We start from the raw sequence: 16151 nt of genomic DNA on the forward strand, positions 1-16151 counted from the left end.
AAATAATGATGTTTAAGTTTTTTTTAATTTTAATAATTTATTATTATAGATATTAACGTGTAGTTTCACGGTCATCGTCATTTAATTTGAAAGGATAATGATCTAAGACCAAAACAAGTTTAATTTTTTCTGTTTACAAAATATGTAAGTAATTGCCTTTGTTATAATATTTCGTGTAGGTAGAATAACGTCTCAGTTAATTTGGTACGCTTGCATTAGCATGAAACAGTAATTGGGCAAAAATGTTGTGGTGAGTGAATAAACTGTTTTTTTTATAGAAACAAAAATTTAATTTCTTAAATCTTAGAATCATTTCTATTCATTTATGATGAACTCTAAATATCATAATATTAAAGTCAATAAATTACAAAGTGTATATGTATTATTATTTAGTCAGAACATAAAGTTATGTTTGATTGAAAGTCATTTTTAAAATGTGATTACATTTGTCACATTGCATATGCCTGACTACAATTAGGTTAGTATGCGTTGTGTTTTATATTCCATGAATAATGTGTTTATTACCCGACTGGGGAAGAAGCTTGGTATAGTTGTATATTATTTATGCGTGTGTCGTATATAAAAAAATTAAACCGTATTTCCCTTGGTCATGCCATAACTTGAGAACGACTGGACCAAATTAGATAATTCTTTTTTTGTTGTGTTTGTGATTGTTTGGATAAGGTTTACATGAAAGTTTTTTTTTTGAAAATCCACGGGAAAAGACAGTCCCCGCAAGATTCGGGGGCAACTGCTAGTATAGTATATTTTTAAAGAGTGTTAACAAGGTGTCTAGATTGCTATCGATACAGACATTCAGAAAATACAACGGCACTAAAAATGTAATCAATCTCCTTTCTAAAACCTTCAACTGAAAGAGAATGCCCAAAAGTGACCCAGCCAGCGCCGACTAAAATAATTTATTAATATTATTTATTATTCACGACATAAAATATATAAGGTCACAGCCTGCATTTAGTTTCACACTAGCGACCGCGCGCGACTGCGCGTCCGTGGGAATTTTGAAAAATCCGGCCATATTCCTTGCTATTTATGCTCGTTTCAGCTTTCTAGGTCCAAGGGTTTGGGCTGGGCTTTGATGATTGTCGTACCTTCTGTTATATTATATGCCGTAACATACAATGTACAGTCAAAGGCCGTAGCACCTTAATGATCATATTCGCGTGGCACAGTAATGCACATGCGTGATGTGTGTGGCGTGCTTATAAAAAAGTCATAAAAGTGTCATAAGTGTGACAGGTTTTTGATGCAATAGTTTTTTTTTTGGTTGAATTCTAAGGCCGACCGTACAAATTCGTTTAATCAGCGCTGATTTGCTTCGGTGAATTTTAGGCATTGTCATTTGAACTTTACAAAACACGTATGGAGATTGTATTTATTTATTTTTATTTTTATGGAGACACACAGTATTAAAAATAAGCAAAAGGTAACACAAATACAAAGCACACACACCACAACAGTCTCCAACGAAAAGTTATCACAGAATTAAAACACACAATAGCCGGGTATAAGAAGGTACATAGGAAAAGAACAGAAAATAGGTAAATTACATAAATAATAAAGCAAACACAAAAACAAAAACGATATAATGTCCCTAATTGCAGATTTATATTTATGAGGAGAGAGATGAAAAATATCGTAATTTGAAAATTGCTGATGAATTGTATGTGTAATTAAATATTTTTTGCAAATCAATTGATTGTATCTTTGCTCGCTATCAAACAAGTTTCAAATTATGTAATTGCCTAGTTAATGAACCGATAGATAAACTGACAGACCTATAAACATTATAAATGCGAATGTGTGTCTGTTTCTCTGACTGTCTGTCTGTCTGGTACGTTTTCACGGTTCAACCGCTGAACCGATTTTAATGAATTTTGGCACATCATTACATCCCGGGGACGCACATAGGCTACTTTTCACCTCGGAAAATCAAAGAGTTCCTACTGGATTCTTTTGAAGGTCTATCCGTTTTACCGATTCATATGAAATTTTGTGTAGAGGTAGCTTAGCTTAGCGCCGGAAATTGATTTCGGCAACTTTTTATCCCGGAAAAGCAAAAAGTAACCACGGGATTTGTAAAAAACCTAAGTCCACGCGAACGGAGTCATCTAGTTTTGTTTATTTTATGATTAACAAATGATTATAATAAATTTACAGGCATAATACTAATTGTACAGCCACAACCGGATCAGCACCTCAACTGTTTACTAATGCACTAAACTTCCTGGCAGCAACACAATGTTTTATGCCAGACAAAATATGTCCTGACGACACAGTACTTGGTGAGAATTTTTACATGGAAAAAGTGGTACCTAGTACTTTTATTTTATTTGTATTCGATACTGAAATATTTGTTCGAGTTTGGGCCGATGATTTCGGTTTATATTATTTGTGAATTCGAAGTAGTTGTGGAGCTAAAGAAATTAAAACAAACGTTAGCTATGTTTTATCATAGAGATTGTTGTTAATACAACAATCTCTATGTAAAGTTATATCTATCGTGGCGCCATCTCCATGGACGAGAGAATCGCGGCTATAATCTCACCGTGCCACCGAATTAGATACAACTCTAAAGAGTAAAAAGAGTGTTCTGAAATTCGAAAGTCGCCGGTCCCAACTCCATCCTTTATACTATTCATTGCCGTACCTTTTTTTCGTGAGATAAATCCGTCACGGATACCACCACGGGGGAGCACAGTTATGTCGGACTTCTACTGACTAAAAACCTCACGAAGTTCCATTCCATGCTGAAGTCGGTGCACAAGGGATTGACAACGCCTCGTTACTCCGCCAGCGGATGTCCGCCGCAGCAGACCCAGTCGTACCTACTCATAGCACAAGCTTTACGCTTAGTTGGAGGGGAAAGGGGAATATTAGTCATCATAATAAACTTGGCTAGTGGGTGATACAACCGCAGTGATTCGAGTGATTTTATCGGACGATAGTAGATCGGAATCGTTGCGATCCCCTCGCCCGTGGAAATGGCGCCTAAAACAGAGCTAATTGCTGTTTTAAATTATCAAGTTTTTTAAAGAATTATATGCCTCTTTTCCCAAGTGTAAAGCGCAGAGTACCAAAATATGACTCATAATTATAAATGAACTTTCATTAATTGAGCTATTGAGACCTCTAAAATATTAATGTATATTACTTATATCTGTAATCTTCCAGATCTGGAGACATACGATTTCATAATCGTGGGAGGAGGTTCAGCCGGCAGTGTAGTAGCGAATCGACTCAGCGAAATAAGCTATTGGAACATTTTGCTTCTTGAAGCTGGACCTGAGCCGCCTATTGAATCGGATGTATGTATATAAATAAAATAGTTTCTTATAAACTTTATCACACGGATTAATTAATGCAATGGATTAATGTACCTAAATGATAATTTAAAATAAAACACGTTATTTTTTTTTTATTTTTTTTTTTTTTTTTATTGAAAATATTACAATAAAACTTAAAGCTAGCGTTATCTAATTACTATACAAATCATGCCCGCATGGAATGGTGCCAAGAATACTGGCTGCATTTCCGCGTTGGACAGCCAGGCTGATCCGTTGAATTAGACAATATTATATATTCACAAACATATTTTAAACACCATGCATGTTTTAAAAATCTGTCAGTCTTGCTTGTCTATTTGTTTGTTTGTTTTGTTCATTGTTCATCTCAATCGGTTTAAAAACTTTCAAATAAGTTTTCATTATGCAAAGAATAAAAAACAATTCATACTTTGATAATTCGAATGCATATTTATTATTTACAAGTTAAAGTAATAATTTGAAAATATTAAAAATATTACAGATACCTTACCTGGATAGCACCTTATATCAAAGCAAATACGACTGGCAATATGTTACAAAAAGCGATGGTATAAGACACCAAGGATTACAAAATGGCGCAGTACGCTGGCCACGGGGGAAAATGCTTGGTGGTTCCAGTTCAATTAACGCTATGTTTTATGTAAGAGGGCAGGACCATGATTTTCAGTCATGGCATGATGAAGGAAATCCAAGCTGGTCACCGGAAAATGTAAATTTCTATTTCAAAAAGGCGGAAAATTTCCAAGATATGAAACTTAACGAAGATCCTGATATATATAAGACGTATGGGCATGACGGTCCACTTGTAATTAACACATTTAATCATACTTATAGCGAAATAGCTCAGAATATTATAGACTCTTGGGATTATATAGGAATCAAGAAGGTATCTGATATCAATGCGGCCAAGTTCCAAGGATTTGGATTGTGTGCAATATCTAGGGCAACTGCAACAAATGGGCAAAGACAAAGCACTTACAGAGCTTACCTGAATTCAGCAAGCAATAGACAGAATCTGAAAATTGTTACAAATGCTTTCGTGACAAAAATATTAATAGATGATAATGCACGAGCCTACGGTGTAGAGGTTGATGTAAATGGAAAACGAAAGAGGATTTTTGCAGATCTGGAAGTTATTCTTAGTGCAGGTTCTATAAACACTCCACAACTATTAATGCTATCCGGTGTAGGTCCTGCAGAACACCTTTTTTCAAAAAATATTCCGTGTAAAGTCGATTTACCAGGTGTTGGTAAAAATTTACAAGATCATACGTATCTTCCAATACCAGTCTATGCCGATGGACCAGGGCCAGAAAATACAGCTGAACAAATGTTTAACATTTTGAAATACCTATACGATAAAACCGGACATTTAGCACATGAGAGTATAATGAATTTAGGCGCTTTCTTTTCACGATACAAAGATATGCCTTATCCAGAGTTTCAAAGCCATATTCTGATATTTCCACAAAACTCATCTACCGCACGGCCGTATCTCAACACGTTTACAGAAGAAGTAGTAGATTCTTTCACGCGATACCATTCGAAAAAAGCGTTATACATTGTGGCGTTACATATTTTACATCCTTATTCAAGGGGCACTATTTATTTAAATACGTCATATCCATACGATTATCCAATTATCGATGCAAATTATTACGGTGACAACAGGGATCTACAAGCATCAGTCGATGGTATACAGATATTGACTAATTTACTAAATACTCCCTATTTCAAATCTATTAACGCCTTTATTCCTAGAATAAACTTGCCACCATGTAACGAATACGAATTTTTAAGTGACCTTTATTGGAAATGTTACTCAGTTCACATGACTCAATCAGTGTATCACCCAACAAGCACAGCAAAGATGGGTCCAGACCCCAATGATTCAGTGGTTAATAACTTTTTAAAAGTTCATGGGGTACAAAGTTTACGAGTTATAGATGCTAGTGTAATGCCCTTAGAAACTAGTGGTAATACTAATGCACCCACGATAATGATCGGAGAAATGGGATCCGACATGATTAAGACTGAGTATCTAATTAAATAAATAATTTATAATATTATGTAACTAAGTCTGTTAAAAAGTTATGAGATCTCTAGTAGAGCCAAGCCCCTATCTGAGCGATTTGTGTCCTGCCCCTAGTCCAAAGTATATAATATAAAAATAAATATATATAGCTCTTAAGTGCTCTTGACTATATCACATTTATAACAATAAATAACGAATTACTCTACGTATAACCCCAGATTCTACAAACCCTACATCTTGGAAAAAAAAGTATGGCTTGAGCGTAAAACTATTACGTGACATAACTTTTTATGTCTACACTGCCGTCAACAGCGATTTTAATTTCATAACGTTTCTGCTTGAAGCGCTGGCTGTGGATGTATAAATGGACTTGAGCTTTAAAACTGGTAATTAAGTCCCATTTTACTTAATCACTGAAGTGTTTCGACACAATGTTTGCGTGATTTCATACTATACTCGTAACTTCTTTCTGCGGATAAAGTATAAGAAAACAGGTCATTTAAAGTATCTTGCTGACAATTGTATTAGTGTAAATAAACTTGGAGACCCCATTCGGTGTCGAGACCCTTGGTCCGTGGGGTCCTAGAGCTATAAGGCTTTTTAGGAAAATGTCAAAAAGGTTAGTTGACATCACAGGAGACCGAAGAGCTGGCAGCTAACTCGGACAAAGAATTAGTCTAGCCATTCAAAGGGGGAACGCTGCCAGTATCTTCGGAACCTTGCCTAAAGGGACTTCTTTTAATAATTTATTTTAGTTATTATGTTATATTTTTAAGGTTTTTAGTTTTAGGTTCATTGTTTTAATAAACATTTAAATAACGCAAGTAAAGGTATTTAAAAGTTCATTTACCAACGCAGCCAGCGATCTGGGCACCCTGCCTCGTTACAGTGGTTTGGATGACAATTTGATTTGTAATTTTTATATTTTAATGTTCATAGTATTTGTTAATAATAATTACTATAAAATAAATGAATACCATAACTAGTTTGAATAACTATTTACTTTTCAATTTTTCTTTTTAATCAACGACACCTAATCCTGAATACGGCAAACAAGGTGGCAACCTTGTCACGTGCTGCATGTAGCAAATTAAGCTTGTATAGATAGTAAAATTACCTATGTGTATAACACATACGTACCCTATACACATAATATGTGTATGTGTGAAGGCAGCGATCCTCTGAGTTGAATTGCATGGAATTACAATTAATCTAAGAAATAACAGTGTGATCTAAAAAACCGAAGGCGTGTTTGTGAGGAAAACTCTCAAAAAAGGGAATCGGCTCAGCGTAATGCCGGAGACCGTAGTAGGTACATGGGTACACTACCTCAGCGCCGTTTTTCAGGCAACCCCTGAAAAAAAAACTCAAAAACCCTCGGCTCAATATCTCGGACCGCTCCGAATTTCCTGCTTTACCTGTGCGATTGATTTTTCGATATAAAATTTTCAGTTTTAATTATTTCATTGAAAGTTATTCTGATACCAACTAATTTGTGGAAGCATCTTGTAATTTACATAATCTTATTTAAACACCTGCAAGTATTTTTCCATCGATGATGTGATGCAGATAAAATTTGCTTTTTTACCAGCCTTGTGAATAATCCGTATTTGGTCAAGTGTGCATTTTAATAACAATTTTAATTTTAATTATACTAATTTATTGTATTACCAGGCAAACGGGAATAGTAGTAGAAATTTTTGGTGCTTCGTAATAACCCTAACATCATTTTCCTAAAATAAAAACCCCCCTCTGGGGTAATTCAAACTCATCCAATTTATTTTCATATTAAATAAAATCTGGGGTAATTCCAAAATACTAAAGTTGTTTTACAGCTTTGGTATTTCGGAATTATTGGTCTTTTGACCAGTAAGTACTAAACAACTAGAAAAAGTGATGATATTTTGTTTCAGGGGTATAGACAAACGAAAAAGAAATGTAAACCTTCCGTCAGAATGCAATAAAAACCACTTCAGATAAATTTCGGAAATACCCCAAGACCGATCACAACTACCCCAATTCCAAGCAAAAAATAACCCAATTTTTTAAATGCTGAAATTTTAAAAATTTATCTACATTATGAGTATCTCATATTATAATGTTTCTCAAAATATCTTTCAGTATGTGAAAATAGCTAAATCGTCAATGGGCCTAATTCGAAAAACTATTTATATACTTAACCGAAATAAAGACGTTCGATCATCTCTTATAAATTCCTGTCGAAATTACGGTCCCAATCCCCAATGCACTTGTACAATACTATTTTATTTACTCTAATATTATATATTAATAGTAAAGTTTGTCAGTTTGTTTCTAGGAAGTAATCTCAGGAACTACTGAACCTTTTTTCACCAATAGAAAGCTACATTATTCCTGAGTGGCATAAGCTATATTTTATTTTCAAAAAGTAGAGGTCCCTTGCGATAATTGTAATGAGCTACCCGTGCGGAGTCGAGGCGGGTCGCTAGTGATATACTTATAAAGTTTGTTTCTTAAGCAACTAAACTACGATTGAATAGATTCCTTGTATGCCAAGTTGAAGTTCGGATTTATTCATGAGCTTTCTAGCAACAAAGTGAGGAATACGAAATAGTCGAAGTTTGACTCCGTAATAAATCTGGAAACTATCAAAGATAAACTTAATGTAAATGAACATAAGTAACTCAATAATAATATACTTATTAAGAGCCGGTTTCACAATCTCGAGATAAACTTTATCTAACAAGTAAAGGTAAACGGGAGCTTTAGTACGGATTACGGAACCCACTTAGTCAAGAAAGTCAAGAAATATCCAAATTGACCCAACCTCAGAGGTTTGTCAAAATAGAAAAATTAGTAAGTACTTTTCATTTCATTGAACGTTACTAATCTCTTGATGTATACCTATCTTGTAGTTAAATATGAATTTTATTTAAACAACTGCAGCATTCTTTCTGTCGATGAAAGATTTGATACGGATATCTTATTTTAATTTTTTACCTCTCCTATAATAAGATGTTTTATTTAGTCAAGTGTGCTATATAGACTGTTCATCTTTAATTAATCATTTATTTGGAGATACGTGATGTTGAATATTACCTATATTACGTGATAGGTTGAGATGGCAATCGGGTTAAGAGGCGGGGGGACGCTTCGCACTCCTGAACGTCACCCGCGCTCACCCGCAGCGGGCTACCGCGGGAGCTGCGCGGGTGTGCGGGGCGCCCCCACCCCGGTTGCCATCTCAACCTGTCGCGCACTATATAGTTATAATATGATTATTATGATATAAATAATATAAAGGTACTAATGTGTAATATAACATTTTTAATTCTACGACGACCTGCTTTCGTCGTAACGTCATTGCCTCCCTGCGTAAGGGAGTTAATTAGTTTGTAAGAGATTTAACGATGTAACGTGTTAATTTAATATTTATATTCATTATTGCATCTAACCCCACTTTACTACCTACTAACCTTTTAAAATATCATTGTACCTAAATCTTTTGTACTAGCCTTTTATTAACGTTTATACTAAGTATCTTTTTAGCTATAAACAATTATATTTTTGTAAATATTTTATGTATAAAAGTTGTAGGTTAGTCGAATAAAATAAAATAAAAATAAAATAAAATACTTCGATACTTTGATGCGGTACTAATAGTTAACTACACCCCACACTCAATACAAGCAAATTAACTTTTACCAATTACTATTGTCGGTACTACAGGAAAGATATTTCTTGATTCATGTGAGAACTCTTTGTATTTCCAGGATAAAAGTAGCCTATGCCCGTCCCCAGGGTATTAGCTATATACCAAATAGATGATACTCGCGACTTCGTCCACGTGGATTTGGTAACTCTGTGATTTTCCGGTGCAAAAGTAGCCTATGTTCTTCCGTGGAATGTAAGCTATCTCTGTAGGTACTAAATTTTGTTACAAAACGGTTAAAACGATGAACCATGAAAAGCTAGCAAACAAACAGACGCATACATTTTCACGTTTACAATATTATTAAGTATGGATTACCATAGTAACGAGTATGGTTTTACATCTAATAAAATCACATAACTGGTACTTATAATCATGAATGAATGTACTTTTATTGCACACCATAAAATTAATACAGAAAAAACACATACAAAGCAAAATAAAATATTATAGGCAGGTAGGTACAATTTGGCGGCCTTATCGCTACCTAGCGATCTCTTCCAGTCGACTAAAATAGCTATAGTAGATATGACAGATAGTTAGCGCAAGTATATATACAAATCTATTTATAATATAAATATAATCTTGGTCAACAGAACACTTAGAAATCAGTAATATCTTGAATATATAAACTTAGAGCCTACTCACACGGCGTATTTTCAACGCGTCGCCGATGCGCGTTTTACGAACGCGCGCTCACGTCGCTGTAGGTGACCAAAAAGCAGATTGTCGCATTTACGCGCGTACAACGCGATAAAAAAGCGCGCGAGTGGCGCGTTCAAAGTTTGTCTTCATCGCGTTTTATATTATTATCGAAGCTTGAAAGGAAAAAATACTATGCGAGGCCGAAAAAATTGAGTTGTATATCACTAGATGATGCCCGCGGCTTCGCCCGCATGGATTTAGATTTTTGAAAATCCCGTGGGAACTTTTGATTTTACAGGACAAACAGTAGTTTATCCGTAGTAGCTCGTCCCTGGGATGAAAGATATCTTTGTAAAACCAAATTTCGTAAAAACGTAGAGACGGAAGATTCTTTCAAAATCCCGACATATCGCCACGATTTAGGAATGCAATTCCTTACAGCTCAGTTACATGGTCCAAAGCAAAAAGGATTTGCTTGAGGCGTTTGTTCGGCGGGGAGGGGCAACGCACGCACAACAGACGGAAACGTTTAAGTGCGGAAACCAGCCCAGAGAGAAGAAAGAAGAAAAAGGCGTTTGAAATTATTTAATCAAAAAAAAAACATTATTTGTAATGTACGGAACTCTTAGTGCACGTGTCTGATTTGCCCTTGATCTGTGTTTTTTCAGGTGTTTTGCCTAAAAAAGTATATAATATCAAGTGTGCATTGAGAAAATTACCTCAGTTGTTCGCTACCGAGCATGAAACAGTAATTCAACGAAAATGGTTTGGTGAGTGAATAAATATTTTATAAATTTTAAAATAGATAATATTATATATTTAAAATTAATTTGTTGAAATAATTATTTCTATTAATTAAATAATATTATAAGCTTATTAGGTATAAATTCAAAAGTGTCTGACTATTTTTTTACTTTATCACGGTTCTACTATTTTTTTACCATGCATAGCTGTAAAGCTTTCCAGCTTTTATTAACTACTAGATGAGGCCCGCGGCTTCGCCCGCATGGATTTAGGGGTTTGACAATCCCGTGGGAACTTTTGATTTTCCAGGACAAAAAGTAGTAGCTCGTCCCCGGAAGGCAAGGTGTCTATTTAATTTCGTAAAAACATTTGCTTAAACGGATTATTCTTTTCAAATCTCGTGGGATTACCAGAATTTAGGAATGCAATTCCTTACAGTGTGGTTCACTTATGGAACCGTTCAAATAACGATATGAGCTTATTATGAGGTAGTTATTTCGAAATTACAGACAGACACTTCAATTTTATTTATAAGTAAATAGATTAGTATAAATTCAACCTAATCTTCTAGGAATGACATTCCAAACCAGTAGTAGGTAGATTCTTATGACGATTCAAGAGCACTTGTGAAAGACTTTTGGCAATAAAAATCTTTCTATTTTATTCCATTCAGTAATCATTCATTGATTCAAAGTTCCGGTTAGCGTAGAAAGTCAGAAATTAATGGGTATTAGTGTAATTATAAAAATTGCCGTATCCCTTCCAGACTGGTCGGCTTCTATCTTAGATTGCATTTTAACCTGCCATAAGAGAGATGGCAGTCAAGAGCAAATTTGTATATCTAAATATATGAAAGGAAAAGCTGACTGACTGATCTATCAACGCACAGCTCAAACTACTGGACGGATCGGGCTAAAATTTAGCATGCCGATAGAGGCCGATAGCTAATATTATGATGCAGACATCTGCTAATGAAGATTTTTTGAAAATTCAACCCCTAATTAAGGGGATAAAATAGGAGTTTGTGTGTGTAGTACACGCGGACTTAGTCGCCGGTATAGGCTAGTATATAGAGACTATCTGAATCATTAACAAATAATTATTTTTCTTATATTTTCAGGGATAACGCTTGTGTTGCCTCAACAGGCTCGGCATCTCAACTCTTTGCTTCCACACTCAACTTTCTGACAGCGGCACAATGTTTTGTGCCAGACAGGAAAAGTCCCGACAACATAGTAGCTGGTAGGTCTTTTTTCATAACTAGTCACAAGTGTAAATTAATATCACCCCCGACAAGTGAAGGTTACAGTAATAACTAGAAAAGAGCTGATAACTTTCAAACGGCTGAACCGATTTTCTTGGATTATAGCTAAGAACACTCTCGATCAAGCCACCTTTCAAACAAAAAAAAACTAAATTAAAATTGGTTAATTAGTTTAGGAGCTACGATGCCACAGACAGATACACAGATACACACGTCAAACTTATAACACCCCTCTTTTTGGGTCGGGGGAGGTCGGGGGTTAAAAACCCCAATCATCACCATCATTATCATGATCGACCCAACACCGGCTCACTACTGAGAAAGATCTCCTCTCAGAAAGAGAAGAGTATGCCATAGTCCACCACGCTGGCCAAGTGGAGATTGGCAGACAACACCTTCGAAAATATTATGAAGAACTTTCAGGCATGAAGCTTTCCTCATAATGTTTCCTTTAACCGTTAAAGTTAGTGATCGATAGATATCGCTAGTTGTAAGTTTATAGTAACATTGTTTTATGTCTCAGAGTTCAGACTCAGAATTTACTCCTCTTTCATTTGATATCTCACACGATACGATACGCAAACAAAAAATTCAGAGACCCCCCACTCATTTGGGCGTAAAATCTGTCCATAAATTGTACCTGGACCTGGACTAACAAATCAAATGACACCTCATTCACCTTTGGCTAAGTAGTTTAGACGCTATAGTGGAACACACATAGATACATACATACATAGACTACTAAAATCGTAAACCTTCCTGTAGTTGGGTAAAAATAACAAAACAACTAGATATATTTTTCTTTTGTTTATTATGTAGGGATTTGTAACATTTGCAGATATGGAGAAAGTTGACTTTATTATCGCGGGAGGAGGCACGGCAGGTTGTGTTGCAGCAAATCGACTCAGCGAAGTAGATGGTTGGAACGTTGTGCTTTTTGAAGCTGGATTCGAGGCACCTGCTGAATCTGTTGTATGTATAAAACAAATTTAAAAGACGAAAGAAAGAAATGAAAAGGTTTATTTCTTAAATTGTGCCAGCAGAAGAAGCACCCCCCCCCCCCCTTCTTAAGGGTGGGTTGTCGCAAAATCTTTTCTTTGTAGATACTTAAAAAACTACCTTCTGGACAATAAAAAATAAAATTTCCTATACAAACTTTCATCCCCAATTTTACCACCCTTACGGGTGATTTTCTAATATAACTTAAAGAAATTTTTATTATTTAAAGCCTCCAACTTCGTAACGTCGTACTTTTCCACAAGTAGTAGTAGTAGTATTAGTACTTTTTACAACCCCATTTCACTTCTTTAGAGGTGAATCTCGAATTTTAAATTCAATTAGGACTTTGAATTTTATACATTAAGATTATTTATCATTACTAGAGGTTGCATACCTAGCTATTTCTTAAATATCTAAATATATAAAAGAAAAAGGTGACTGACTAACTGCTCTATTGACGCACAGCTCAATCTACTGGAGGGATCGAGCTGAAAAGCATGCAGATAGCTATTATTATGTAGACATCCGCTACGAAAAGATTTTTGAAAATTCAATCCCAAAGCGAATAAAGTCGTGGGCATAAACTAGTAAACCAGTAAAGTAATATTATCCAACTGTAAAATTGTTACAGATACCTGGCTTGGATGGCTCCTTGTATCAAAGCAAATACGACTGGAAATACGTTACAGAAAGCGATGGTGTAACGCTCCAAGGAATGAAAAATGGCGTAGTACAATGGCCACGGGGGAAAATGCTTGGGGGATCCAGTGCAATGAACGCTATGTATTATGTAAGAGGACAAGATCAAGATTTTCAGTCGTGGTATGATGAAGGAAATACAAATTGGGCACCGGAAACTGTAAATAAGTATTTCAGAAAGGCAGAAAATTTCCAAGACCAACGCCTTGACGAAATTCCTCAAGTACGTGAAACCTATGGACACGACGGTCCATTTGTGGTTAACACATTTAATCATACACTAAACGAAGCAGGTCAGAATATTTTAGACTCTTGGAATCATATTGGAATCAAGAAGGTAAATGATATTAACGCCGACAAGTTCGAGGGACAGGGATTCTGTGCCATATCAAGAGCAGCTGCGGCAAATGGACAAAGATCAAGCACCTACAGTACTTATTTGAAATCAGCAAGTGATAGACCGAATTTAAGAGTTGTTCCCAATGCTTTCGTGACAAAAGTATTAATAGATGATAATTCACGAGCCTACGGTGTAGAAGTTGAAATTAATGGAGAAAAAAAGACGGTTTTGGCAAACCGGGAAGTTATTCTTAGCGCTGGAGCTATAAACACGCCACAAATATTGATGCTATCTGGTATAGGTCCTGAAAAAGAACTAATTTCTCACAATATTCCAGTTAAAGTTAATTTGCCGGGTGTTGGTCAAAACTTACAAGATCACGCTTACGTTCCAGTACCATTCTGTATGGATGAACCAGGACCGGAGGATGAAGCTGAAAAGAAGTTCGAAATTTTAAAATACTTATATGATAAAACCGGTTATTTAGCACATGAGTTTATAATGAATTTGAGCGCTTTCTTTTCTCGAACTGATGACATGTCTTATCCAGAGTTTCAATGTCACACTATAATATTTAGACAAAATTCATCCATCGCACGATCCTATCTCCGTACTCTTAAAGATGAAGTAGCAGAATCTTTCATGCAATGTCAGCCGGATAAAGCGTTAGTGATTATGGCATTTCACAATTTACATCCCCATTCAAAAGGCAATATATGTTTAACGAGCAATGACCCACACACTTATCCTTTATTGTATCCGAAATATTACAGCGATGAATGGGATATTCAAGCATCAGGTGATGGTATAGAAATAGTAACAAAATTACTAGATACTCCCTATTTCAAATCTAATAACGCTTTTATTCCCAAAATAAATTTGTCCCAATGCGACGAATGGGAATATCTAAGCAATGATTATTGGAAATGTTATTCAACGCATGTAAGTCAAACAGTTTTTCATCCAATAGGCACAGCAAAAATGGGCTCAGATCCAGATGCAGTAGTAGACAACTCCTTAAAAGTTCATGGGGTAGAAGGTTTACGCGTTATAGATGCTAGTGTAATGCCATCTGAAACTAGTGGCAATACTATGGCACCCGTAATTATGATCGGAGAATTGGCATCCGACTTGATTAAGGAGGAGTATGGAGTATCTGAATAATTCTGTCATCCAAATAATTGAATTACTAATACGATTATTAAATTGAAAAATCCATATGATACAATTAAAATAAAGATCTTTTAAAAAAATGATGGAACATGTTCGGCGCCGCTACTAAGTACATATATTTTATTTGCGTCAATCATCAATACCCACTAAAGTGTGATGTACTTATGTTGTTATTTATTATTAACACGTACCTTCTCTTTGTTACTGGTCATTATATTCTCTGCAACGTATTTTCCTGGTAGATATCGTTTTTATTAAACGATAAGACCGCCAAGTAATTCTACTTTGTTGTATTAAATTATAATCTTTAATAATAATTAATCTTTACTAAAGATGCATAGATTATATTAAAGTTATAACTCTATATTTTATGATTATGTTATGTTATTGTTTTGTTTCTTGATGTAAAATAAAGTATATTTGATTTCATTTTTTTTATTTTTTCGGAATTAAGGTTGCAGTAAATGTAGCTCATTACACGACACTGCTCTCACACATCACACGCACGGCTTCGCCTCAAATCGAAGTGACCGTGAATGTTGTCTGTAAAATGTATCCCACCAAAAACATTTCATGTAAAAATGTAGCCAAGACTCATAAGTTCATAATGTTTTCACTGTTAAAAAGTTATGAGATCTCTAGTAGAGCCAAGCCCCTAGCTGAGCTTAGATTTGTGCTGGCCATGGGACCTATCCCAAGTCCAAAGTAATATAGCTCTTAAATGTTCTTGACTGTATCAAATTTATAACAATAAATAACAAATCACTCTACTTACAAGCTCTGATTCTACAAACCCTACATCTTGGTAAAAAAAGGACGGCTTGGCCGTTTAATGTTCGTAAAACTATTACATGACATAACATATTTTAAGGCCTTAAGGAATAGTTTGTTCGACAATTACTAATTTGTATTGTACTTCGTGATGGTCGCAGAAGCAATTCCGGGCTTAGATGTCATTTCAGATAAAAAATCCACGAACTGTAAACGGCCAAGCCGTACTTTTTTATAAAATTGGAGTGACGGCTATAAAATTGGAGTGTCTGTCTGTAATTTCGAAATAACTACCTCATATTAAGCTCATATGGTTATTTGAACGATACCAACACTGAATCACACGTTTTTAAAATTTTTGTCTGTCTGTCTGTCTGTCTGTCTGTCTGTCTGTCTGTTTGAAAAGGCTAATCTTTGGATCGGCTGAACCGATTTTGACGGGA

At 35.3% G+C, this 16151-nt stretch overlaps 2 protein-coding genes across 2 annotated transcripts; both read left to right on the forward strand.

The window, feature by feature from the left end:
* The first annotated feature begins 242 nt into the window (after nt 1-242).
* On the forward strand, nt 243-5400 carry LOC123872065 (glucose dehydrogenase [FAD, quinone]-like). Its single transcript, XM_045916196.1, has 4 exons — nt 243-250; nt 2182-2306; nt 3196-3329; nt 3829-5400. The coding sequence occupies exons 1-4, from the start codon at nt 243-245 to the stop codon at nt 5398-5400; spliced, it is 1839 nt and encodes a 612-aa protein (XP_045772152.1).
* A 5080-nt stretch (nt 5401-10480) lies between these two features.
* LOC123872066 (uncharacterized GMC-type oxidoreductase Mb1310-like) lies at nt 10481-15192 on the forward strand. The gene is made up of 4 exons (XM_045916197.1): nt 10481-10488; nt 11583-11704; nt 12565-12698; nt 13357-15192. Exons 1-4 carry the CDS (start codon nt 10481-10483, stop codon nt 14926-14928), a joined length of 1836 nt encoding a protein of 611 aa, XP_045772153.1. The 3' UTR covers nt 14929-15192.
* Nucleotides 15193-16151: the final 959 nt, after the last annotated feature.

Source organism: Maniola jurtina, chromosome 14, assembly GCF_905333055.1.
Source record: "Maniola jurtina chromosome 14, ilManJurt1.1, whole genome shotgun sequence".
Classification (NCBI taxonomy): domain Eukaryota; kingdom Metazoa; phylum Arthropoda; class Insecta; order Lepidoptera; family Nymphalidae; genus Maniola; species Maniola jurtina.

Coding starts and splice junctions, on each gene's coding strand:
- LOC123872066 (XM_045916197.1), top strand. Junction 11,705..12,564: donor TCCCGACAACATAGTAGCTG/GTAGGTCTTTTT, acceptor TAACATTTGCAG/ATATGGAGAAAGTTGACTTT. Junction 12,699..13,356: donor AGGCACCTGCTGAATCTGTT/GTATGTATAAAA, acceptor AAATTGTTACAG/ATACCTGGCTTGGATGGCTC.
- LOC123872065 (XM_045916196.1), top strand. Junction 2,307..3,195: donor TCCTGACGACACAGTACTTG/GTGAGAATTTTT, acceptor GTAATCTTCCAG/ATCTGGAGACATACGATTTC. Junction 3,330..3,828: donor AGCCGCCTATTGAATCGGAT/GTATGTATATAA, acceptor AAAATATTACAG/ATACCTTACCTGGATAGCAC.